Source organism: Bubalus bubalis, chromosome 10, assembly GCF_019923935.1.
Source record: "Bubalus bubalis isolate 160015118507 breed Murrah chromosome 10, NDDB_SH_1, whole genome shotgun sequence".
Taxonomy (NCBI): domain Eukaryota; kingdom Metazoa; phylum Chordata; class Mammalia; order Artiodactyla; family Bovidae; genus Bubalus; species Bubalus bubalis.
The window spans coordinates 80153131-80179008 of NC_059166.1; the positions used below are offsets into that span (position 1 = coordinate 80153131).

Consider the following 25878-nt stretch of genomic DNA (forward strand, 5'->3'; position numbering starts at 1 on the left):
AGCCCGCCAGGCTTCTCCATCCCTGGAATTCTCCAGGCAAGAACACTGGAGTGGACTGCCATTCCCTTCTCCAAAAGTACAGCTATCCAATACTAAAGAGAATTCTAGGATTAAAGGGTTGCTGCTGCTGCTAAGTCGCTTCAGTCATGTCTGACTCTGTGCGACCCCATAGACGGCCGCCCACCAGGCTCCGCAGTCCCTGGGATTCTCCAGGCAAGAACACTGGAGTGGGTTGCCATTTCGTTCTCCAATGCATGAAAGTGAAAAGTGAAAGTGAAGTCGCTCAGTCATTTCCGACTCTTAGCGACCCCATGGTCTGCAGCCTACCAGGCTCCTCTGCCCATGGGATTTTCCAGGCAAGAGTACAGGAGTGGGGTGCCATTGCCTTCTCTGGATTAAAGGGTTAATTGATACCAAATAATTTTCTCTAAATGAATTCTCTAATCAGCTCAAAATCCCCACAAAGTTTCTACAAATCACAGTAGAGACAGGGTCTCAGAAAACCTCTTGTCATTAGTAAGAGGAAGACCCAAGCAGACCCTTTCCCCATTCTATTTCTTTGGGTTTTTTTTTTTTTTAATTCTTTTCTTGTATAATTCTTATGACCCTTGGCTTGTATTTCCTTGGCTTGTATTTATTCTTTTCTTATATAATTCTTGTGACTCTTGGCTTGTATTTCCTTGGCTTCATTCCCTGGGGACTTTGTTAATATGGATTTTTTTCAAAATCATTTTAACTTTTTGAAATGCACAGCAATGAAGTAATTATGGAGTTATATTAGACTGATTATCTACTTTAATGATATGATTGGCAGAAAGAAAATATTTCCTCATAATCATCCTATTTTAAAATATATTAAATACTTATAATTCAGGCAAAGAAATAAATTTCACACGTTAATTATATTTGTGCGAGGAGTAATACAATTTTTACCCTACCTGAAATCACATGCTGTAGTAACTTCTGCTCCTCCACCCAATGCCCGACCTTGAACCAGTGCAACACTTATTAAAGGAAGTCTGTATATTGAAGGAAGAAGGAAAAATGGATGTTAATATTTTAAATTCTGATATTAATCTACAAATATTTTAAAAACTTGAAAATACAGTAGAAACAAAATTATTGATCTATGTTTAAAAAACAAGCACACCTCAAGGTACAGTAGACTCATTAGCCTGTAAATCATGAGAAGCAAAACAGTATAATAATGAAGATATAATAATTCATACTAAATGTTATGCAAACTTATCAAAGTGAAGGTGTTAATAGCTAAGTCGTATCTGACTCTGTGCCACCCCATGGAATATAGCCTGCCAGCTTCTTCTGTCCATGGAATTCTCCAGGCAAGAATGCTGGACTGGGTAGCCATTCCCTTCTTCAGGGGACCTTCCTGACCCAGGGATCGAACCTGGGTCTCCTGCATTGCCATCTTTACTGTTCTGAACCACCAGGGAAGCCCCAAACTGATCAACATACCTCCCCAAATCATTATTTAAACTATAGGCATATTAACTTTCTTCCAAATAAACAGTTGTTTCTGTATAATGCAAGCACACCTCATTTTTTTGTGCTTCATTTTATTGGGCTTCCCTGGTGGCTCAGCTGGTAAAGAATCCACCAGCAATGTGCGAAACCTGGGTTGGGAAGATCTCCTGGAGAAGGAAAAGGCTACCCTCTCCAGTATTCTGGCCTGGAGAAATCCATGGACTGCATATAGTCCATGAGGTTGCAAAGAGTTGGACACGACTGAGCAACTTTCACTTTCACTTATTGTGCTGGATTAAGCTTTGGCTAACAGTTAGCCAAGTTGTGAATGCAAAGTAAAAGTTCTTGAAAGAAATGAAAAGTGCTCCTCCAGTAAACACATGAAAGATAAGAAAGCAAAACAACTTTATTGCTAATATGAAGAAAGTCTTATTGGTCCAGATATTAGATCAAATTACCCACATTTCCTTAAGCCAAAGCCTAATCCAGAGCAAGGTCCTAACTCTCTTCAGTTCTATGAAGGCTGACAGAGATGTGGAAGACATAGAAGAAAAGTGTGAAGCTAGCAGAGGTTGGTTTATGAGGATTCAGGAAAGAAGTTGTCTCCATAACATAATGTGCTAGGTGAGGCAGCAAGTGTTGATGCAGATCAGATGCCAGCTGCAGCAAGTTATCCTGAAGATCTAAGATAATTCATGAAGGTGAGGATGCAGACAAAACAACCTTATATTAGAAGAAGATGCCATCTAGGACATTCACAGCTAGAGACGTCAATGCCTGGCTTCAAAGCTTCAAAGGGCAGGCTAACTCTCGTTTTAGGGGCAGCCTGTTACTAGTTGAAACTAAATGCTCATTTACCACTCTGAAAATCCTAGGGCTCTTAAGAATTATGCTCAATCTACTCAGTGTTATGTAAACAGAACAACAAAGGCTGGGTGAGCACATCGGTTTACAACATAGTTTCTGAATATTTTAAGTCCACTGCTGATTTACTGCTCAGAAAGAATAGATTTCTTGCAAACTATTACTGCCCATTGACAATGAAATGCACCTGATCACCCAAGAGCTCCAATGAAGGTGTACAGTGAAATAAAAGCTGTTTTTCATGCCTGCTAATACAACATCCATTCTGCAGCCTGTGGATCAAGCAGTAATTTTAACTTTCAAGTCTCATTATTTAAGAAATATAATTCATTAGTCTTTAGCTTCCACAGAGAGTGATTCTTCTGATGGATCTGGGCAAAGTAAATTGAAAACCTTCTGGAAAGGATTCACCATTTGAGATGCTGTTGGGGCTTCTCCAATGGCTTAGCAGATAAAGAATCTGCCTGTGATGCAGGAGACCCAGGAGACTGGAGTTCGATCCCTGGGTCGGGAAGGTCCCCCTGGAGGAAGAAATGGCAACCAACATCAGTATTCTTGCCTGCAAAATTCCATGGGCAGAGGAGCCTGGTGACACTATTAAAAACATCTGTGATGAATGGGAAGAACTCAAAACATCATCATTAACAGGAGTTTGGAAGAAGCTGATTCCAAACCTCTTGGATGACTTTGAGGGGTTCAAGACATCATTAGAGAAAGTAACTGCAGATGTGGTGGAAACAGCAAGAGAACAAGAAGTGGAGCTTGAAAATGTGACTGATTTTGCTGCAATCTCATGATAAACTTTAACAGATGAAGAGTTGCTTCTCATGGATGAGCAAAGAGAGTGGTTTCTTGAGATGGAATCTATTCCTGGTGAAGATGTCGTGACGACTATTGAAATGACAACAAAAGATTTTAAATATTAAATAAACGTATTTGATAAAGCTGCCACAGGGTTTGAGAGGATTGACTCCAATTTTGAAAGAAGTTCCTCTGTGGGTAAAAATGCTGTCAAACAGCACTGGATGTTACAGAGAAATTGTTCATGAAAGAAAGAGTCAACTGAAGCTGAAAACTTCACTGTTGTCTTATTTCAAGAAATTTCCACAGCTACCCCAACCTTCAGCAACTACCACCTTGATCAGTTAGCAGCCATCAATACTGACCCTGCACCAACAAAGAGATTAAGATTCACTGAAGGTTCAGATGATGATTGGCATTTTTCAGCAATAAAGTGTTTCTAAATTAATACGTACATTTTTAAAGACATAATGCTATCACATACTTAACAGACTACAGTAGAGTATAAATATAACTTTCATATGCACTGGGAAACCAAAAAATTCTGTGACTTGCTTTATTTTGATACCATTTTGTTGTGGTGGTGTGGTACCCAACCTGCAATATCTCCGAGGTAAGCCTGTATACAGGCTTCCCTGGTGGCTCACATGGTAAAGAATGTGCCTGCAATGCAGCAGACCCAGGTTTGATCCCTGCGTCGGGACAATCCTCTGGAGAAGGAATGGCAACCCACTCCAGTATTCTTGCCTGGAGAATTCCATGGACAGAGAAGCCTGGTGGGCTACAGTGCATGAGGTCCAAAGACTTGGACATGACTGAGTGACTAACAAGCTTGTAGAGAGCTCCTGGAATTTCTAAGCACCTGACAACTGGGAATTATTTGGTGTGCTATAGTCTTAGTCCATTTTTGTTGATATCAAATTATAGAGGGGAAAATTAAGGCTGTATCAAAAAGGAAGAAATGTGGTATGGAAGGTTCCTACCAAAAATCTTTTCATTCCTCATTGAAATGACCCAGAGACTGATCCTACATAAAAGAATGGTTCTGAAGTAAAAATAGTCTTCACCTTTCATGTTTGCAAAGACCCATTTTGCAGAACTGTGTATTAAAAGGTGAATTTAAAATGTTTCAAAAATATAAAATTTTTTGTAGGTCTAACCAAAATGAAAAGATACAGGTCTTAAGAAATTACACATTTCTTAACACACACTGCTTCCAAATAAAAAGGATTATCTAAAGAAAAAAACTTCTAAGATTTACTTAAGAAAAGGTCAAATGTGGTGAATAGGAACTAATACAATGAAGATCACTCTTTCTAGACTCTCATATATAAAGAGTAACAAAAATACATTCATGTCCAATAAATAAGTGTGCTAAACAAGTATGAATTTCCTGAGTTTCCCCGAATTTTAACTTTTTTTACATTCAGAATATGGAAGTAGAAAGCTAATCACCCCAATCATGTCATAGTTTGTAACCCCAAATGCATAATGACAGGACCCAAATTTTTTCCCTTTTCTTCCTCTTCTAGGTGCAAAGTGAATCCATCTTTCTCAGAAATATGTAAAAGCTTTCTCCAACTGGTAACTCTTTTTCTCTCTCCTTATGGATACAGATCACTTCACTATGCTGCTGCTAAGTCGCTTCAGTCATGTCCGACTCTGCGCGACCCCATAGATGGCAGCCCACCAGGCCCCCCCATCCCTGGGACTCTCCAGGCAAGAACACTGGAGTGGGTTGCCATTTCCTTCTCCAATGCATGAAAGTGAAAAGTGAAAGTGAAGTCGCGCAGTCGGGTAGGACTCTTCGCGATCCCATGGGCTGCAGCCTAACAGGCTCCTCCGTCCATGGGATCTTCCAGGCAGGAGTACTGGAGTGGGGTGCCATTGCCTTCTCCTACACATTCTACTAATTTTGAATATTAGGTTATCTTTATGCATCTTTTCTGCTCTAGTATCAGCATTTAATTATACTTAAATATAGCCAGCTTATAACTAAATACAAACTCTTTAGGGAAAAGAGCTAAGTCTTAAATTCTTTTTACCTCTCAAGGCTCTTATTTTTTAAATATTTGTATGTACTTCACTAACACCTAATTATATGACTGTCCTTAATGGCAAAAATAAACAGTTCATCATTAGAATAAATATGAACCAGAATATATGAATATTGGATTCATATATTCTAAATATGAATAGACTATCAGTGACTATTTTTTAACTCGTGCAAAGCACAGACTAATAAAGAGTTATTTGGGGTTTTTTTAGAAATTGTGTTCTTTTTTTAATTATTGCCTTTTTTATTTTTTAAATTATGAAAATATAACACATTTATAGGAGACTTGGAAAATACAGAACAAAGTTACATACAGTTCCACTATATATTACAATTATTTTTTAATAAAGATTTTTAGTTGGAGTTTCAATATCAAACTCTCAAAAATTAATGGACTGAACATACAAAAAAGTAGAAAGATACAGTAGACCTGAAAGGTACCGTGAACCAATTCAACATAATTAAGATTTATACAATTTTCATACAACAGGAGGATACAAATTCTATTCAAGTTCTCATAGACTATAAACTAGGAGGCCCTGGAACATATCCAGGGACATAAAACAAGATGCAAAAATTTCATGGTCTAAAGGTATCGAAATCAGAGTCTGTTCTCTTACCACTGTGGAATGATGCTAAAAATCAGTATCAAAAGATATTTGAAAATAATCCATGTATTTTCAAGTACCATGTGACATTTACCAAGAGAGATCTTTGACTTAGCCATGGAAAGCCTCAATTAAGTTAGAAGACTGAAAAAACACGGAGGGTGGTTACAGAGAAGAAAGCATAGAAATCATGTTTTAAAAACAAAGATACATTACCTCATAAATCGTGTTAAGGTGTTTTGCATGAACATGCATACGGCCATTCCATCCTTTAAATAAGAATAAACACAAAGATACAATGTAAATGTTTTACATAAGAAATTAAAAAATAAAAACACTTTTAGGATTTAGAAAGTAATAGAGCCAAAAATAATGAAATTTTTAAAATGAGGTTTTCATTTAAAAACTCTTTGAAGCTGTCTGAAATGCAAATGATATTGTATTTATTGTGTTGATCTTCAAGGGTTTTTTGAATTCAGCTTTGTATGAGGTATTACCATGGACTTAGGTGTAAGAGTCAGGTCTCAGAGAAGTGTAGAGTTCTACTCAGGGTAATTTGGAAGGACAAGGCATAAGACATACCCACCTATTAGCCCAAACTCTGATCCCCTAAGAATATAAACATATACAAAACAGATTTCTTAATAGTAGTATAAACTCATTGCCTCTTCTTTTTACCCTCATATACTTTCTTAAACCAAGTATAATGTGGTCTTCAGCCTTCTCTCAAAAGACTTTCCTCAAAGGTTTCTAACAATCTCCTATTTGTTAAATTAAATAGCTTTTCCTTATTCTCATCTCCTTCTGTATCCCTATAACATATATAGCATCTTCCTTTGATCAATTTTTTCATTTTGATAGTCTCTGTTTCTAGCGACACTTCAACTCCCAATCCTCTTCCTATTTCTTTGATTACTATATTCTAGTTTTCTTCTTTGTCTCTTTTTTATTCAGCTAAATACATGTTACCAAAAATCCAATCCATGATTCTCTTTCTCTACCTTATCTATAATTTCTTCCTTGGAAGTCTCATCCATTCCCATTGCTTCAACTAGTGTTTCCTTTAGAGTCCCAAAACCTGCTAAGAAATTTCACATTCTGCCAACATTTCAAATTTGGCATGGCAAAACCAACTAGTTATGAAAAAGCTTATTTTTAACACAAGTATCACCACATAATAAAAACATAAACTTGAGCAAGTCATAACAATGAACTTCAGTTTTCTTACACAATAAGGAACGAAAAATTTTAAAGACTTGTTCCATTTGATTTAAAGAATGGTTAGAAAGATGAAAATGTACCTAGATGCTTTGTAATAGATCACAGAGTTCTGAATTAACAGGAACGGTTTCTCTAGTCCAAGAGGTTCAGAATTCTTGGCATTATCTTTAACTCCTCCATTTCAGTTTTCCTGTGTTTGCTGAGTTACCAAGCATGTCCCCTCAATCCTTCTTTTGAAATATTTCTAATTTAAATCCCTTTGTCTTCTATTTTCACAAGTTTGAACTTGTGTTACTCATGGTTAGATTATTGTAACAGCCTTGTTTCCTAACTGGCCTCTCTGTATTTAATTTCTCTTTCCTCTGTAATGTATCTTGCATCCTGCCTGAAAAACCTTCTTACAGGATAATTTCATATCACCAATAAAATAAGGTCAGAATTCCTTGGGAAGGATTGATCCCAAACTGTTTTACCAACTTTATTGACTACTGTACCCTTCAGTAAAGCATCCTAACTTCTTCTGCAACAAGCTATTTGCCATTCCTTTAACACCTTACATTTATTGTTGTTCTATGTCTTGGCTCATGTCATTCCCACTATTTGGAACAGCTGGTCCTTGTCTCTACCTATTTCAAGGAATGCCTGAATCAAACATTTTTTCAACAAGATTTTCTAAATCCCAGAGTAACAACTTTTTCCTTTTGTGTTTCTGTAGTATTTTCCTTTTTCTAACTTAACTAGAGAATTTATAGATTGTATATACATTGTGTTTAGATTTATTATTAGTCACACCATCTATACAAGATAAAGATAGGGAACATGATCAGTAGAATGTGGCCCTGGTTCCCAGTCTTCAAAAGTCTTGTGAGAAAAAAGAAATGCATCATGCATCAAGGTACACATTAAGTATTCTGAGAAATGCTTAAACAAGCTGAGAATAGTGGCAAATAAGAAACAATTCACTGGGTTGGAGTAGTTGAGGAGGCTTTACAGAGGAGAAGAGGAGACAGCATTTGCTAGACAATTTGAGGCTGACAAAACGCACTCTTTATCCTCAGAAGCCAGCAGTGTAATCAACGTTCTGCATATAGTATGTGCTTGTTGAAGTTAACTGACTCAGATGAATTTGAGATGGAGAACTACGTTGTTTCACAAAACAAAGGCAATCAATGAGTAGTAAAAACCAGTATGATACAGCTGGGGAGAATTTGGGAAGGGCCAAAAGGAGGGAGGAGATGCCAGCCCATAATATATTCTGCCAACCTCCCAGAAATCCTTTTGCTGGACACCATCGAGACTGAGAGATGTATGTGCTGCCAGGAATCGGACCAAATATGGATATAAGCAAGATGACTGGCCGGAGATAACCTGGAAAGCTAACTCCCAGTTACAATAAAACCTGAGACCAAGAGCCATGTGGCAGAGCAGTTCTCCTGGGTTCCTTTACCCTGTTGTTCTCTGCCTGGGCATCCCTTCCCAATAAAGCATTTTGCTTTGTCAGTATGTGTCTCCCTGGACAATTCATTTCCGAGTGTTAGACAGGAGCCCACTCTTGGGCCCTGGAAGCGGTCCCTCTTCCAGTAAGAGAACCATAAATGGGCCTTCCTTTTTTTCCCTAAGTGCCTGTTGTATGAATTTACTAATTTCCTCAAAATACACAGAAGGGTTTTGAGAAATTTATAACAGCTTGTCTACAAATCAATAAGGCTACAATGGAACTGTACAATAAGCACAGCAAAAGCAAAGAAGTTAGACAAGAACTTTGAGGCTCTTTGACAAGAACTGCAAAAATTTAGGCCACAGAGAAATAGGGGGCAACAGACTGGCCAGAAACTTAACAAGGGAAGTCACTGAACAAAGGAGGATACCATCTTCAAGGAACATAGAGAAATATACAGGTTTCTAAAAGGCCAAACTTTTCCTCGAGGCATCAAACCCATTCACTGCAGAGTAAGAAGGTTTTTATTTCCCATCTTAAAGCTTCAACTGGACTCTTATTATATCTGTCCTCTGAAAAAAGACTTCTCAGAGTCTGCAGAACATCTGCAGCATCAAGTCACATCTTAGAAATGGGTTAATATTGCACTAGATTTTTTTCCTCTTTTATTCTTTTTTTCTGTTCCATAACTTTTCAGGGCTAATGTTTTTCAGGGCTAATTCATCTCTCTGCTTGGACCATCTTAATGAAGGATTAACTGTCTAATAGGAACAATTAGGGACTTCCCTGGTAGCCCAGATGGTAAAGAATCCACCCGCAATGCGAGAGACCTGGGTCCGATCCCTGGGTTGGGAAGACCCACTGGAGAAGGGGACAGCTACCCACTCCAGTATTCTGACCTGGAGAATTCCATGGACTGTATAGTCCATAGGGGTGGCAAAGAGTCGGACACGAGTGAGTGACTTTCACTTTCTTTCACTAGGAACAATGAGAGCTTTTTTCCCTGCTCATTAAAAAAAGGGTATCAAAATGAAACCAACCTCTTGAGACCAGGTCCTAAAGAAAAAAAGAAAAAAACTACCGATAGATAAGCAAATACAATGCTGATGATTGTTGATTCTGAGTGCAGGAGGGTTTCAACATATTAGTCTGAAAAATAAAATACTGCCTATCCTATAGGTAAACAAAGGATGAAGCAGTCATCAGCGATCACAGTCAACCCTGATGGTGAACCCTAAGGGAGCTTAGAACTGAAACAAGGAATGCACCCCCATCGAGCAGTCATTAGACTGTAGCCACTCCCAACAGTGCAGCTTGAGGGAACTCAGGATGAGAAAACAGGATACTGGCCCCTACAGCTGAGGTACATACCAAAGGAAACAATTTCAGTGAGCCCAGATTCTTGAATCTACCCATACAAAGAAAAGTGCTGAATTCCTTAACTTCAACGTCTGGCTTTCTTTAATTAACAATAATTTCCTGACTACTTGCCCTTGTTGCAAACACACCCATATATCTTGGCTCCCCTTCACAGCCTCAGAGCGATTTCTCAGGGTTATGAGACACTGTCTCCCCTCAGGTTTGAAGTCCTAAGAATGCCCGCAGAATAAAACGTTAACTCGCAACTTCTAGGTTGCCCATCTTCTTTCAGTCAACAAGTCTACTTTTTTTAGTATTTGGTAATTTTCATTAGCAAAATATTTTTCAAAGCTTTGAAAAAACACAGTGGCAAAAACATCAACATAATTATCTTTTTCAAAAAAAGGCATTTAATAATCACTTTCAAGTACCTTATTAATAATCTGAAAGAAAAGAAATCCAATTACTAAAATCATCATCTATTTTACTTATCCATCCTCAGAAGAATGAATTCACCAAACAAGCAGATGCAGTGACACATCTCTGAGAACAAAGAGTAAGTATGTGAGATAAAAAGAGCTTTGTTCAGAGAAAGGCTGTGTATAACTTTAAGTCATGTTAAGCATCTGAGAATCTCTTAGTTGTGAGGGACAGGAGTGTTCATATGTGCAATTGCAATTCATAAACATGTATGAGCCTCAAAAATCCCAAAGCCATTTAAAAGTTCAGTTTTACACATTTATAGTTACTTTTCAGGCATATAGGAATAAGCTCTATATGAGAAATGGAAACAGTTACCAGGAATTTTATTTAAACTGTTTCTAGTTCTTCTTAATTTTAAAGTCATCATGTGACCAATACACCATGCATGCATGTACATTACACGTGTGTGGTGCTAAGTCATGTCTGACTCTTTTACGACCCCATGGACTGTAGTCTGCCAGGCTCCTCTGTCTATGGAATTTTTCAGGCAAGAATACTGCAGTGGGTTGCCCCTTCCTATTCCAGGGGATCTTTCTAACTCAAGGATCGAACCCATGTCTCCTGCATCTCCTGCATCGGCAGGTGGATTCTCTACTACCATGCCCAATATTATCAATAAAGAGAATTTATTCAAATTATTTATATCTATGCTATATATTTCCTATAACCATGACTAAAGGTATTTCATAGAAGTACAATAAAGGATTCACCTACACAAGACAATATTTTGAAATAAGGTATTTTAAAGCCAATCTGGGCCTGAAAAATAACACACTGTAAAGCAGAATCACAATTCCAGGTGGTTTTTTTTTTATCGATATTGGCAGATGTGCGTGACTACAAGGGATGGACACCTGCATCCCTTAAATAGCACCCCAGTGCTATTTAAGCACTGAGGTCACATCACCCGAGTTCTCAGCTGTAGATCAAAATCCACACTCACTCTACTGCAAACATTCAACAAGTTATCTGGAGAAGGTCCTCACTGGAAAGAATAAACTTCATTAAGTGATATCTTATCTGAAGTCTGATATTTTCCTACCTGATTTACATCAGACCCACTATATATATGTGAAACAATTAGCATGTTTCCACTTGTAGTTTTTACATATATAGCAGAAAAAAAAATGCTGGCCACATGATCTAAAGAAACAGAAACAACCTTCTAACTAGAAGAAATAAAAATAACCTGTCGCATTTTTAGGGATGATTTCCTATCTGACTGAAAGGTCAGGCCACTCCAGGTGGCTCTTCTCTGGCTCTCTGTGCATCCCTTCCTTGACCACTGCCTGCTTCACTTATACCCTACTCACATGGCTGGCCTTCCTACATCCTTGCAAGTCACTGTCCTCAAAGGTGTGGTGAGGGGCATGCTGCTAGTTTCCCTGGTAACCAATGAGCCAACATGAATCTAATTCCCCGTATAAGTAGCTCCCCTTTTCCATGAAGCAAAGACTGTCCTGCCCTGTCTGCCACAGCTGGTGGGGTGCTGCTTCAGGACTTTGCTTCAGACATGTAAGCTCCCCCTTTCCACTGGCCCACTGACAGCTGTCACTGACTCCGGGCTCTTTGGTCTTGCAGCTGGGCAAGTGTAGGCTTTCCAGGCCTGAAAGTACAGCCCAACACTGACTTATACCAGACCCACAATAATCTATCATTACTATCTCATTCTATCTTTATAGTGTCTTTCGTGAACAGAATAAGATGTGTAGCAACAGAATCATTCTGCTGCTGCTGCTGCTAAGTCACTTCAGTCGTGTCCAACTCTGTGCGACCCCATAGATGGCAGCCCACCAGGCTCCCCCGTCCCTGGGATTCTCCAGGCAAGAACACTGGAGTGGGTTGCCATTTCCTTTTCTAATGCATGAAAGTGAAAAGTGAAAGTGAAGTCGCTCAGTCGTGTCTGACTCTTAGCGACCACATGGATTGCAGCCCACCAGGCTCCTCCGCCCATGGGATTTTCCAGGCAAGAGTACTGGAGTGGGGTACCATTGCCTTCTCCGCAGAATCATTCTAGAGGTGAAAAATTATAATCAAATGACCTGCAGGCCCCATAGTAAAATTACTAGTAAAGCCTGGTTAAGAATCCATATATTCAGATTACCGGCTTAGTATTCTTGATAGGGATAGAGTAAAGGGATAAAGCAAGTGGTTAAATAATTAATCCCAGGAGGGGATTGTAAATAAAACCAAAGTGTGGGAGAGCCAGTTAGTTAATGATCATTTAAGACAGCAGTTTTGCTTCACCACAAAACCAATCAGGCTTCCTTAGCAGCAAAACCATGCAACAGACACAAAAGACGTGCCCCCAAATAATAAAATAATGGTGGAATGAGACCCACATCCTGCCCAGTAAGCTCAGTAAGTTAATGATTTCTATGATGTGGTTCTCTATACACAGTAAAAGCAAAAATATATGGAAAAGGTGGTATTACCTGAAACCTGAGACGATTTACCATATTTTAGCATATGTTAGCACCTTTTTGTTCATTTCCATTGCACCATGACAGTGCCAGTTTGACCACATAGGGACAAGAAAAATCCCCCACCCAACATGGAGGAGGAACTATAAGGAAGACAGTGGTCTTCTCCCTGTCTTCACTTTTCCTTAGATTATAAAACTGTAGCCCACTCGGTTCTTAGGCTGGCACCATTTACTGCCAGAAAATGCTGAAACCAACTTTCAAATACAAATCTATCAAAATTACAAAAAGAGAGATCTTTCCTCATAGATATTATGCAAATTAAAATCCTTATACTACATAGAGTGGTGCAAGAGCTGTCCAATAACATTAAACCATTATTACCTACATACAGTTCACATCTATCATTAAATGGTAACAGACACGTTTTTCTCCCTTTTTCCTCTCTCTCTCTCGTCTGCTTTTTTTTTTTTTTTTTTTCCTGCCTAGGGGATGTTAGTGGAGGGGTGAATTCAAGAAAAACAGCTTCCGTGGAGGACAAATACTGAGAGATGATTCAGACTGCTTTTCTGTCACCATAATTCAAAAGCAAATGTTTCAACTCCCAGCATTTGTTGGAGCCTATCAAGTGCCAAAGCCATGCTAGGTATTTTATATATGTACCTCATGCAAAACTCCATATCATGAGATGCTATAGGGCTTCACATCCTTGCTGGTTTTAATAGTGGATGTTTTATTGCTAACCTTCCTGTCCTTCATTTTTCCCCATCACTTCACACTATTACAAGCTAATCTTTAAGATGCAAAAACAAAAGCTCTGATCTTTGGAAAGCTATTAGAGAATAGCTGTCATCATAATAACCATATAAGTAGAATATAAATATCTTAGCCATAGATGGCTGACAAACGTGTAGAATCTACTGCATAATTCATACAATACTTGCCTCTGGAGTTCCTAGTGCTTTCACAGCATTCAGATCAGATCCTGAGGAAAAAGTATTTTTTGCCCCACGGACAATGAGGCCTTTCCCCTCTGTCCAATTTTCCAATTCAATCACTTTTTCCAGAAGTTGTAGCATCATAACACCTGCCGGAGAGGGGAGGGGGAATCACATACACATAAAATATTGGACAAATAGAAATAATTTAGTAACTGAAAGGTGTCAAACAAGACTCTTAGATCACAAATTTTACAAATACTGAATGTCTATCAAATGCCTATAATGTTGGTACTGAGTATATACAAAGAAGATAGGCATGACAGTCTCTGTGCTTTAAAAATTTACAATTTGTTAGTGATCTCTCTTTCTTTCCCCCTTAATTAAGAAACCACATAAATATGTGGTTAGGTAGGAAAAAAAAGCTAGTGCTGAGTATGAGAAACCTATACCAGTAGTTAAACTACTATTATTGACTCTGTGAAATAAACATGAGATGAAATGGACCATGAAGAGTATCTGCTTGGGTGATCTTCAGGCAAGGCCCTGAGAGTTCTGAGTGTAGGGCTCATTCATCATCTCTCAACCCAAACCAACCCCATCACTCTAATCAAAGTAGCTCTGCTTGTATTAGTTTTAAACACTAGGCATCAAATTAATACTTGTTTCCATTTGAATAAAAAGCTTTACTGATATAAATCATAAAGTATAGCTATTCAGTAGTTAGTTAAAATTAGTAGCTAGCTAGTCTAAAATCTCTAGAACAGTCTTACCTTTCTAATTTTATTTTTTTCTAGGCTCATATAAAAGTTGCCTTTTATTCTCTGAACCAACTGAAGGTATGGAGCTGCACTGTCCAATGAAGTAGCCACCACCCACATGAAATCACTGAGCACCTGAAATATGGCTAGTCTAAACTGAGATGTGCAGTAGTGTAAACAGTTTTTGGCAGGAAAGAGCTCTCGACAGGAAGCCCCTTCCGTCTTGTCACTAACCTTAGGCCAGGCAACCCCATCCTCTACTCATCTCTGGCCTTAGGCACAACTATCAGATCTCTGGATGATACAATACATTGCCTAACATGTTGGTTCTTTCCATAGATCGGATAAGTAGAGATGAAGAATAAGTAACAGAGGACTAGATCTCTTCCCTAGCTGCTTCTTCAGAAGTCTCAAGAACAAATCCGTGCAAACTGTGTGAACGAGAGCATCTAAAGAAAAATCACAAGAAGTCAACAAGCCAGCACACAGTGGGGAATGGCAATGACTCAGACACCTTATCCCGGTGACTGAGATTATGTCCCCTTTTTCCTTTAAAACTTTCATGGCTGAGCAGAATCTTCAGAGGTGGTTTTTGTGGGACACTGAGTTCACCATCTCCCCAGATTGCCAGCATTCTGACTAAAAGCAACTTTCTTTCCTAATAACACTTGTTTTGAATGCTGATTTTTGAGTAGCAAGCAGCCAGACTCAATTCACTAACAGTAGTATAAAATACATAGCAGATTTCAAAGACTTGGTATGAAAAAAAGAGGAAAATACCTCATTGATACTTTTAATATCAATCACAAGTTGCAATATTCTGAACACACTGATTAAACACAATGTTATTAAAATTAACCCTTCTTTTTCCTTTTAAAAATAGGGCTACCAGAAAATTTTAAATGATATATATAGCTGACACTTGTATCCTGCATTATATTTCTATTCGTTAACATTAATAGCAAGAGATATCTCTGAATTCTGCTGAGTGTAAAGAAAAGTCATCTTGTGTTGAAAGACATCATTGATAATTTACAAAGTTTACAGTCTATCGAATTACGTCTATAGTTATGATTATGTAAAGACACATAAAACTTTATTGGGATATTTTTGACCCAATATTTCAAATGCTACTACAAAATATAATTCACAACCCCCTCTCTCCATGAAGCATATAACTGATAAACAGAGACTGCCAAAATCACCTTGAAACATGAGTGCTGGGTAGTCAGCAAGGTTATTCATTGGCTTCTGTATTACATCATGGTAGAATAACCCAAATTTGAGCTTTGGCAAAAAATTACAAATTATCCAGGTCCTGGACGTTGAGGTCTCTTAAATGTAAAATTCTTATATGCCAAGAGTGTTGCCTAGCAATAGAAGGTATTTACCTGTTTCTCAGAGTTAGAAAAGGGGCAGCAAATAGGCAAGTGCAGTGCTTTCACTGATTATTAGAATTACATGGTTAAAATGACAGTCTTATTTTAGTTCACAAAAAAATTAAACTAACTTTTTTTTTTCATTTTAGGCTTTTCTCTTTAGTTTTTAATCTTTGAAATATCCTTCCCTTTGTCTCCTAGTGACAGTTGAACACAAATGAAGTTATTAAGCACTTAAAATTTCCATGGAAAAAATAATCAAGCTCAATTTGATTAATTTTATCAATATCTGTATTCATATATTTAAAAAAAATTAAAACATACACAATTAGTAAAAAATGTTCCTAGTTCAAACAAGACAATGGTGCCCACTCTCACCACTATTATTCAACAGAGTTCCAGAAGTACTTGTCACAGCAATCAGAGAAGAAAAAGAAATAAAAGGGATCCAGATTGGAAAAGAAGTAGTAAAACTCTTACTGCTTACAGACGACATGATACTATACATAGAAAATCCCAAAGATATTATCAGAAAATTACTAGAATCAATCAGTGAATTTAGTAAAGTCACAGGATACAAAATCAATCTATACACAGAAATTATTTGCATTCCTATATACTAACAATGAAAAATCAGAAAGAGAAATTAAGGAATCAATCCTATTTACCACTGCAACAATAAAATACCTAGGAATAAATCTACCTAAGGGGGACAAAACAGCTGTATACAGAAAACTGTAAGACACTGATGAAAAAAATCAAAGACAACATAAACAGATGGAGAGATATACCATGTTTTTGGATTGGAAGAGTCAATACTGTGAAAATGACTATACTACCCAAAGCAATCTACAGATTCAATGCATCCCTATCAAAATACCAATGGCGTTTTTCACAGAACTAGAACAAAAAAAAATCTCACAATTTGTATGGAAACACAAAAGACCCTGAGTAGCCAAAACAGTCTTGAGAAAGTATAGAGCTGGAGGAATCAACCTTCTTGATTTCAGACTATACTACAAAGCTATAGTCATTAAGACAGTATGGTACTGCCACAAAAACAGAAATACAGACCAATGGAGCAAGATAGAAAGTTCAGAGATAAACCCTCATACCTATGGGCACCTTATCTTTGACAAAGGAGGCAAGAATATACAATGAAGAAAAGACAGTTTCTTCAATAAGTGGTGGTGCGAAAACTGGACAGTCACATATGAAAGAATGAAATTAGAACACTTCCTAACACCATACACAAAGATAAACTCACAATGGATTAAAGAACTAAATATAAGATGAGAAACTATAGAACTCTTAAGAGGAAAACATAGGCAGAATACTCTTCGGCATAAATCATAGCAAGATCCTCTATGACCCACCTTCTAGATTAAGGGAAATAAAAACAAACAAAGGGAACCTTAAAACTTAAAGTTTTTGCATAGCAAAGGAAACTATAAACAAGGTATAAAGACAACAAAAGACAACCCTCAGAATGGGAGAAAATAACAGCTAATGAAACAACTAACAAAGGATTAATCTCCAAAATAGATACGCAGTTCATGCAGCTCAATACCAGAAAAACAAACAACTCAATCAAACAATGAGCAGAAGATCTAAACAGACATTTCTCCAAAGAATACAGATAGCTAATAAACATATGAAAAGATGCTCAATGTCGACAGCTCATTATTAGAGAAATGCAAATCAAAACCACAAGGTATCACCTCACACAGGTCAGAATGGCCATCATCAAAAAACTACAAAAAATAAATGTTAAGAGAGGGTGTGGAGAAAAGGAAAGCCTCTAGCACTGTTGGTGGGAATGTAAACTGGTACAGCCACTATGGGGCACAGTATGGAGATTCCTTAAAAAACTAGGAATAAAACTACCATATGACCCAGCAATTGTACTACTGGGCATACACCCTGAGAAAACCAAATCTGAAAGAGACACATGTACCCCAATGTCCACTGCAGCACTATTTACAAGACCTAGGACATGGAAGCAACCTAGATGTCCATCAATAAGTGAATGGATAAAGAAGATGTGGTACATATATACGATGAAATATTACTCAGTCATAAAAAGGAATGCATTTGAGTCAGTTCAGTTCTAATGAGGTGGATGAACCTAGAGCCTAATATACAGAGTGAAGTTATGTCAGAAGGAGAAAAACAAGTATCATATATTAACACATATACATGGAATCTAGAATAATGGTACTGATGAACCTATTTGCAGGACAACAATGGAGACACAGACATAGAGAACAGACTTGTGGACACGGTGAGGGAAGGAGAAGCTGGGGGAAATTTAGAGAGGAGCATGGAAACAGATACACTACCATATGTAAAACAGATAGCCAGCAGGAATTTTCTGTATGATGCAGGGAGCTCAAACCAGTGCTTTGTGGCAACATAGAAGGGATCAGGTGGGAGGTGGAAGTGGGGGTTCAGGAGGAAGGGGCCATATGTATACCTATGGCTGACTGATGTATGGCAGAAACCAAAACAATATTACAACATAGTTATCCTCCAATTAAAAATAAATAAATTTTAAAAATATTCCTGGCTCATGTGACAACTTTTCATTTTTACATGTTCTACAAAGAGTACCATGACTTTCAAGAATTCTGTCTACAGAGTTTAAGAATAAAAATCACAAGATAGCAGGTTAGATTTGGTATCATTCTTTAACATAAGAAAGATCTCGATACCTGAGAAGGCATTCATTTTGCTTGGATTGTTCAGAGTAAGAATGCCAATGCCATTGTCTTCCTTCTGAAGGTCAATGGATCCACCAGGCAACTGTTCAAGTTTTTTTTTCACTTCTTCTTCATGGAAGCCATGAGAAGTATTATAAAGTGACAATCCTATCTGATGCAGGAATTTTTTCTTTACAGCGTTAGGCGACGTCTTCAAAAGACTTGCCATTTCTGGAAAAAAGAGAGAAGTAGGCAGTAGTCTAGCTAAACAGACACTTTTCTAATATAATACATTAATAGGCTTTAGCAAGGAACCTTTTTGTTTACTGAAAGGACTTCCCTACTTCTCAAAGCACTCTAAGTACCAGATTACTTCCCTTTTCCCAGCTTCTCAAACCAAACAATTCACAAAGTACACTATTTCAGTACATGACTAGGAGATGATGACATGGTTACAGGACATTTACTGAGATCCAACACACAAGAGGGTTTAGAAAACTGTTGCTCTTCTGTAGTTTGCACCATCTCCTGCCTTCAGGGAGTCTTCTTCATGATGGCAGTTCTTCAAACTCTAAATCTAAGAAAAAATTCAGGCCAAAAGTCCCTTTGGAAACAACCTCTAGGCAGAAATGCAACAGAGCAGTATTCTTGGTATTATCCTTATCTTATGTAATGCTCTCACAGAAACAGAAGGAGTCCCAAGGAAAATAGGGAAAGAAATAGGAACACATATGTAAGGTTTCTGCATCCCCCAAAGTTCTGTCAACTCTTCTCATTTTATATATCTCATCTCCGGGTAATCGCCTATTTGTTCAAATGCTTTTTTGTAAGTATTTTTGCTGACATAAAAAATACACTCAGAAATGATACAAATCATAAGTTACAGTTCAATGAATTTTCACAAGGCAAATACATTCAAGTAAATAGCACTCAGATCAAGAAACAGAACATGAACCTAATAAGGTCCACCATTCATTGTGCCACTTTTTGGTCATGACTCCAAATAAGGATAACAACTATCTTGACTTCTAACACTGAAGATTAGTTGGCCTGCTAGTGAACATTATATAAATTGAAAAATATGGTATATCTTCTTTTGTCTGGTTTCAACTATGTTTGTGACACCTATTACTATTATTATGTGTAATGAAATTCTAAATAGTCCATTCTTTTCATTGTTGTATTTCATTATATGAATATACCACTATTCATCAATTCCAATGTAAATAGACATTAGGGTTGTTTCTGGGTTTCGGCATTACAAGTAGAGCTGCTGTGAACATTTTAGTATCTGTCTTTGGGTCAACACATATGCACTTCTGTTGGCTATATCTAAAAATAGAAGTAGTGGATCAGGCAGCAGCTGGCTAAAACTGATTGTTAAACAGTGAAGAATTTTGCAAGTTGTTTTTTTTAAACCACTGGTAGCTTGAAATTATAAGAAATAAAAAAACTTAAAATGGTCCATTTTCAAGGGTGCTGGCTTTGGGTGGAAAAATTACTACCAGCCAAAGTGGCCTAACAGCTTAGTGACACAGTAACCATAAGGGTTATAAAACTGGAAAGTCAGGGCAAACAAAGGGAGGGTGGAATGTCTAGGATTTTCATGGAGGCTCATTCTACTAGTGAATTCAAAACAGAAAACAGGAATGGGTGCACAGGAAAGGAAGAAACAAGATGTAAGGGAGGGGCAAGCCCATATAGAGAGAAGGAACAAACCTAGGCAACATCCAGGAAGACTGTTCATCACACAGTACTCAGCCAAGAAGGAAGTGGGGGAAGGGCTTGCATGCCAGGGGATAAAACTGCTTGTTTTAATGACACTGGGTATGCCTGCCCACCAGACACCAGATCTTGCAAGACCGTCATTAAAGCCTCTCTTCTAACTGCACCTAGTGTCTCCAAGTTCCTTCTTTCAGTCTGGGCCAGTGGGCTTTATTTCCCACAGAAATTACTCATGGTGAAAAGTATTAGCAAACTCTACGTATCAATCTCTCTCTCCTTCTCACACTCACACACATCACACACACACTGCCATTTGCCATTTTCTAAGGGCTGGTCATAATGATCATACCTGTTCATTTGTTCCACTTTAAGAGATATTGGCTAATAAGAGTTTTCATATCTACAGACAGTGAACATTCCAGTTGCTCCATGATCTTATTAATCATTTGCTAATGTCTTTTTATTTCCTTTCTTTCCATTTTAGGTATTCTAGATAGTGATACAGTCATTGTGGTATCACTTTGCATTTCTATGACGTCTAATGAAGTGAAACTCCATTTTCATATGCTAACTTGTTATTTGTATATCATCTATTGTAAAGTGCCTCTTCCAAGTTTTTTTTACCTATTTTTTCTATTTATTTACCTTTTATTCCAGCACAAGCTGGAATCAAGATGGCCGGGAGAAATATCAATAACCTCACATATGCAGATGACACCACCCTACGGCAAAAAGTGAAGAGGAACTAAAAAGCCTCTTGATGAAAGTGAGTGAAAAAGTTGGCTTAAAGCTCAACATTCAGAAAACGAAGATCATGGCATCCAGTCCCATCGCTTCATGGCAAATAGATGGGGAAAGACTGGAAACAGTGTCAGACTTTATTTTGGGGGGGCCCCAAAATCACTGCAGATGGTGACTGCAGCCATGAAATTAAAAGACGCTTACTCCTTGGAAGGAAACTTATGACCAACCTAGATAGCATATTCAAAAGCAGAGACATTACTTTGCCAACAAAGGTCCATCTAGTCAAGGCTATGGTTTTTCCAGTGGTCACGTATGGATGTGAGAGGTTGGACTGTGAAGAAAGCTGAGTGCCGAAGAATTGATGCTTTTAAACTGTGGTGTTGGAGAAGACTCTTGATAATCTTTTGGACTGCAAGGAGATTCAACCGGTCCATTCTAAAGGAGATCAGTCCTGGGTGTTCTTTGGAAGGACTGATGCTAAAGCTGCAACTCCAGTACTTTGGCCACCTCATGCAAAGAGTTGACTCATTGGAAAAGACTGATGCTGGGAGGGATTGAGGGCAGGAGGAGAAGGGGACAACAGAGGATGAGATGGCTGGATGGCATCACCGACTCAATGGATATGAGTTTGGGTGGACTTCAGGAGATGGTGTTGGACAGGGAGGGCTGGCGTGCTGCAGCTCATGGGGTTGCAGAGTTGGACATGACTGAGCGACTGCACTGCACTGAACTGAACTTAACCTTTTACTACTACCTTGTAGAAATTCTTTTATTCATTTGCCTATAGCTTTTTATTAAAATTCTTATGACAATAAATCCTGCATTTCCATCTCCATTGGAAATGTTATGCCTGTGTACTCCTAAATCAAACAAAAATCTACTTCCATATGCCTCACCTCACCACAGGCTTCTCAAAATCAGTTTAAACCTACTAAAACCTGTAACTACTTTATTCCTTCCCTTAATTATCTGTAGTATCAACCACACAGAAAGCCAGAGTAGAAAACCCAATCTCCCAATCTCCTTCCCCTCCTTCATATCTCATGTACAACCTACCTTTTTATTTTTCCAATCCTTTATTTCCCCTACAACAAAGTTCAAACCTATGTCTCTGGATGAATACAATGGTCACCATTAGTTTCACACTACTCCTTAAAATCAGAGCTATCTTTATACTGTATGCTACTAAAAGCACAAATCTACAAATACATTTTCAAAGAAACTGAAAAGATTTAAAATAGGGTGACTTCTCAGGTCTTGAGCATGAACCTAAATGAACACAAAGAAGAAATAAAATGATAAAGGTTGATAAACTTAGGTCTATGGGAAATGGAAGGTGAAGTTCAAAAATATAGTATTTTTACTAATTAAAATATGAAATAGCTATGAAAAAATAGAGGATTTTAGAGGCTTTCTAAATTATTTGCTAAATGTAAACATCAAGTTTTCTCAAGATTCTCTTAGCTAGCAGAGGAAATCTACACTAAAAATTTCAGGAGTTGTTGAGAAATGACAAGCAATGGAGCTAGAAACAAATTAAATTAGCAAACAAAACTTATATACTCATGCCTATATACATAGGGGAACCACTGCCCAAAACCACCTACCCTGGCCAGGGTCGACAGTAACCACTTGCATGAGTTATCTTACAACAGGAGACCTTGGTAGGGAACACGGAAGCTACCACCAACTGGAAGAACTTGGGAAAAGTCAAAAGGAGTGAGACGCCAATTCATATGTCCTGCCAACCTCCCAGAATCCCTCTCGCTGGAATCCATCTTGGCTGAGCAATGCGCAGGCCACCGGAAGGAACCTGAGTCAGAATGATTAGCCAGAGACAACCCAGAAACTAACTCCATTATCATAAAACCAACACTGCAAGCCACGTGGCAGAGCAGCTCTGGGTTCCCTTACCTTGCTGCTCTTCACCTGGGAGCCACTTCCCAATGAAGTCTCTTGCTTTGTCAACACATTTATCATCTGGAACAATTCATTTCTAAATGTTAGACAAGAGCCTACTCTTGGACCCTGGACGGCATCTCCCTTCCTGCAGACCCTTTCCTGCAACATACATAAGCTCACAACTCCAGCCATGTGCATAAAAAATCCATCTCGACCTCAAACACTGTTCTCTTTTTCATCTCCCCTTTCACTATCCCCAGATTCAAGTTCAGTGATCAATATTTGTGGGAAAAATAAAGAAATAGATCATATTACTGTACGTCATTTCAAAATGAGTTTGGAAGCCTTTTTGCTTTTTGAAGATAAAATCTGAGAAACATACATTATGACTAGATTAGCAATTAAGATACATCTTTTAAAACAGGTCAGGATTCTTTATTGGATTATTTAAAATAGACAATAGTTTCATTCTAAGAATAAAAAGTGGGTTGAAGAGTTTCTGTGCTTAAGACCCAGTAAGTAAATGACACACTACATGTAGGTTTTTATAGTCAAGAAATTCATAGGACTGGGATCCTATATAAACACATGTGCATGTGATAAGATATATTTGGTAAGATATAATTGGTAACAGTTCAATGGAAATTAACTGAGTTCTTATTAGTCATCTCCCCTCTATTAAAAAAAAATTTACCCTCAACAAATTTTCAGTTTTATCAAAGAAATGAAGTATTTACTAAGCAAAAATAACTCAATTCTCTAATTGAAAATAGAACAAAATTCCTCCTTTTATTAAGCTTTATTAGAGACGTGATTTTTTCCCCTCTCTTCACCAGTTAAATTTTATCATGAAGTCTAAGAATTTTCTATAGGCAGAAAGGGACCTGAAGATACTAAATCAGTGCATAGGATTATGATATTTTACTTCCCTTCGTTCTTTCTGAGTTTTAACATTTTAGGCAGAAGTAGAACAAAAATTAAGCACCATCCTAATTTGCTGGGGAGTAACGAAAGGAAAAAGTAAACTCAGATTAGCTTTTCTCTATAGTGTCTTGTGGCCAAAATATTGGCAGAGGGGGCTACTTTAAGAAACTCTCATCTTATATACTTTCAGAGTATCAGTTCTTCACCTAACTATATACAGTCCTCCTTGTCCATCACCAACTCCCAGAGTTTACCCAAACTCATGTCCATTGAGTCAGTGATGCCATCCAGCCATCTCATCCTCTGTCATCCCCTTCTCCTCCTGCCCCCAATCCTTCCCAGCATCAGGGTCTTTTCCAGTGAGTCAACTCTTCGCATGAGGTGGCCAAAGTACTGGAGTTTCAGCTTCAGCATCAGTCCTTCCAATGAACACCCAGGCCTGGTCTCCTTTAGGATGGACTGGTTGGATCTCCTTGCAGTCCAAGGGACTCTCAGGAGTCTTCTCCAACACCACAGTTCAAAAACATCAATTCTTTGGCGCTCAGCTTTCTTCACAGTCCAACTCGCACATCCATACATGACCACTGGGAAAACCATAGTCTTGATTAGATGAACCTCTGTTGGCAAACTAATGTCTCTGCTTTTGAATATGCTATCTAGGTTGGACATAACTTTCCTTCCAAGGAGTAAGCGTCTTTTACTTTCATGGCTGTAATCACCATCTGCAGTGATTTTGCAGCCCAAAAAATTAAAGTCTGACACTGTTTCCACTCTTTCTCCATCTATTTCCCATGAAGTGATGGGACCAGATGTCATGATCTTCGTTTTCTGACTGTTGAGCTTTAAGCCAACTTTTTCACTCTCCTCTTTCACTTTCATCAAGAGGCTTTTTAGTTCCTCTTCAATTTCTGCCATAAGGGTGGTGTCATCTGCATATCTGAGGTTATTGATATTTCTCCCGGCAATCTTGATTCCAGTTGTGCTTCTTCCAGCCCAGTGTTTCTCATAATGTACTCTGCATAGAAGTTAAATAAGCAGGGTGACAATATACAGCCTTGACGAACTCCTTTTCCTGTTTGGAACCAGTCTGTTGTTCCATGTCCAGTTCTAACTGTTGCTTCCTGACCTGCATATAGGTTTCTCAAGAGGCAGGTCAGGTGGTCTGGTATTCCCATCTCTTTGAGAATTTTCCACAGTTTACAGTTTACTGTGATCCACACAGCCAAATTAGCACTAATCAATTAGAATGAAAATGATACAGCCTCACTCCCCTTCCAAAACAAATCTAAGAAAACAAGAAACAAGGCCCACATTTCCATTTCATAAGTAATGAAAGCTTACCTATATGTGAAGCTTTCCTCTAGGGAGTCACCTACTTACTGTCAAATTCTGAAGCAATAGGAAAGACCTCAAAGTTCTTACTCTTTTTCTCTAAATAAATACATATATTTTTATAGCATAATATTAATTTATTAAAAAGCTTTAAAACTTGAGGCATCACTTCAAGTAACTAAACAGCTGCCCAGAATCACAAATCTTTTGAACAGGTAAGAATATATTTTACATAAAATATGTATCTGATGAAATAAAAATATTTGTTATGAAACTGTGATATTATTATTCCTAAATTACTTCTATAAAAGACTGTTGTCTTAAATTTGAAATCAGGTTTCAGTACAGTGGCTAGAATGAAAATAAACGTAGACATAAAGAAAGCTAACCTAACATACTTTTGAAAAAGTTAGGTTTCAGAATGAGTGTGTTGTATTTCCTAACCTAGACAATGGATAAACAGGTATTTATTTTTGTTGTTGCTGTTCTTTAAACTCTTCTTATGCTTTTTAAACTATGTGCAAGTATGCTACATTTCTCATTAAACTTTTTTTATTAAAGGATACCATTTCAAATTTGGAATGGAGAGGTGTCTCTGCCTTTACCAATAATCTCTCCCAATCTTCTAAAACACTAATTTCAAAACTAATTTTTCTAAGTATTCTGTTTTTTGCATAGAAGATATTTAATAAAGAACATACATATTGCTATAGGTGGCCACATAGGTATCTGT

At 37.8% G+C, this 25878-nt stretch overlaps 1 protein-coding gene across 4 annotated transcripts in view; it reads right to left on the bottom strand.

The window, feature by feature from the left end:
* ECHDC1 (ethylmalonyl-CoA decarboxylase 1) overlaps positions 1-25878 on the bottom strand; it is a 53226-nt gene that overhangs the window by 15542 nt on the left and 11806 nt on the right. For all 4 annotated transcript variants that reach the window (XM_006046698.3, XM_006046697.3, XM_006046696.3 and 1 more), the window contains exons 2-5: positions 18531-18749; positions 13683-13825; positions 6031-6083; positions 939-1019 (exon numbers count right to left, since the gene is read on the bottom strand). In XM_006046698.3, the coding sequence (XP_006046760.1) occupies positions 939-1019; positions 6031-6083; positions 13683-13825; positions 18531-18747 (494 nt within the window). In that variant the 5' untranslated portion in view covers positions 18748-18749. The remainder of the gene's footprint in view (positions 1-938; positions 1020-6030; positions 6084-13682; positions 13826-18530; positions 18750-25878) is intronic.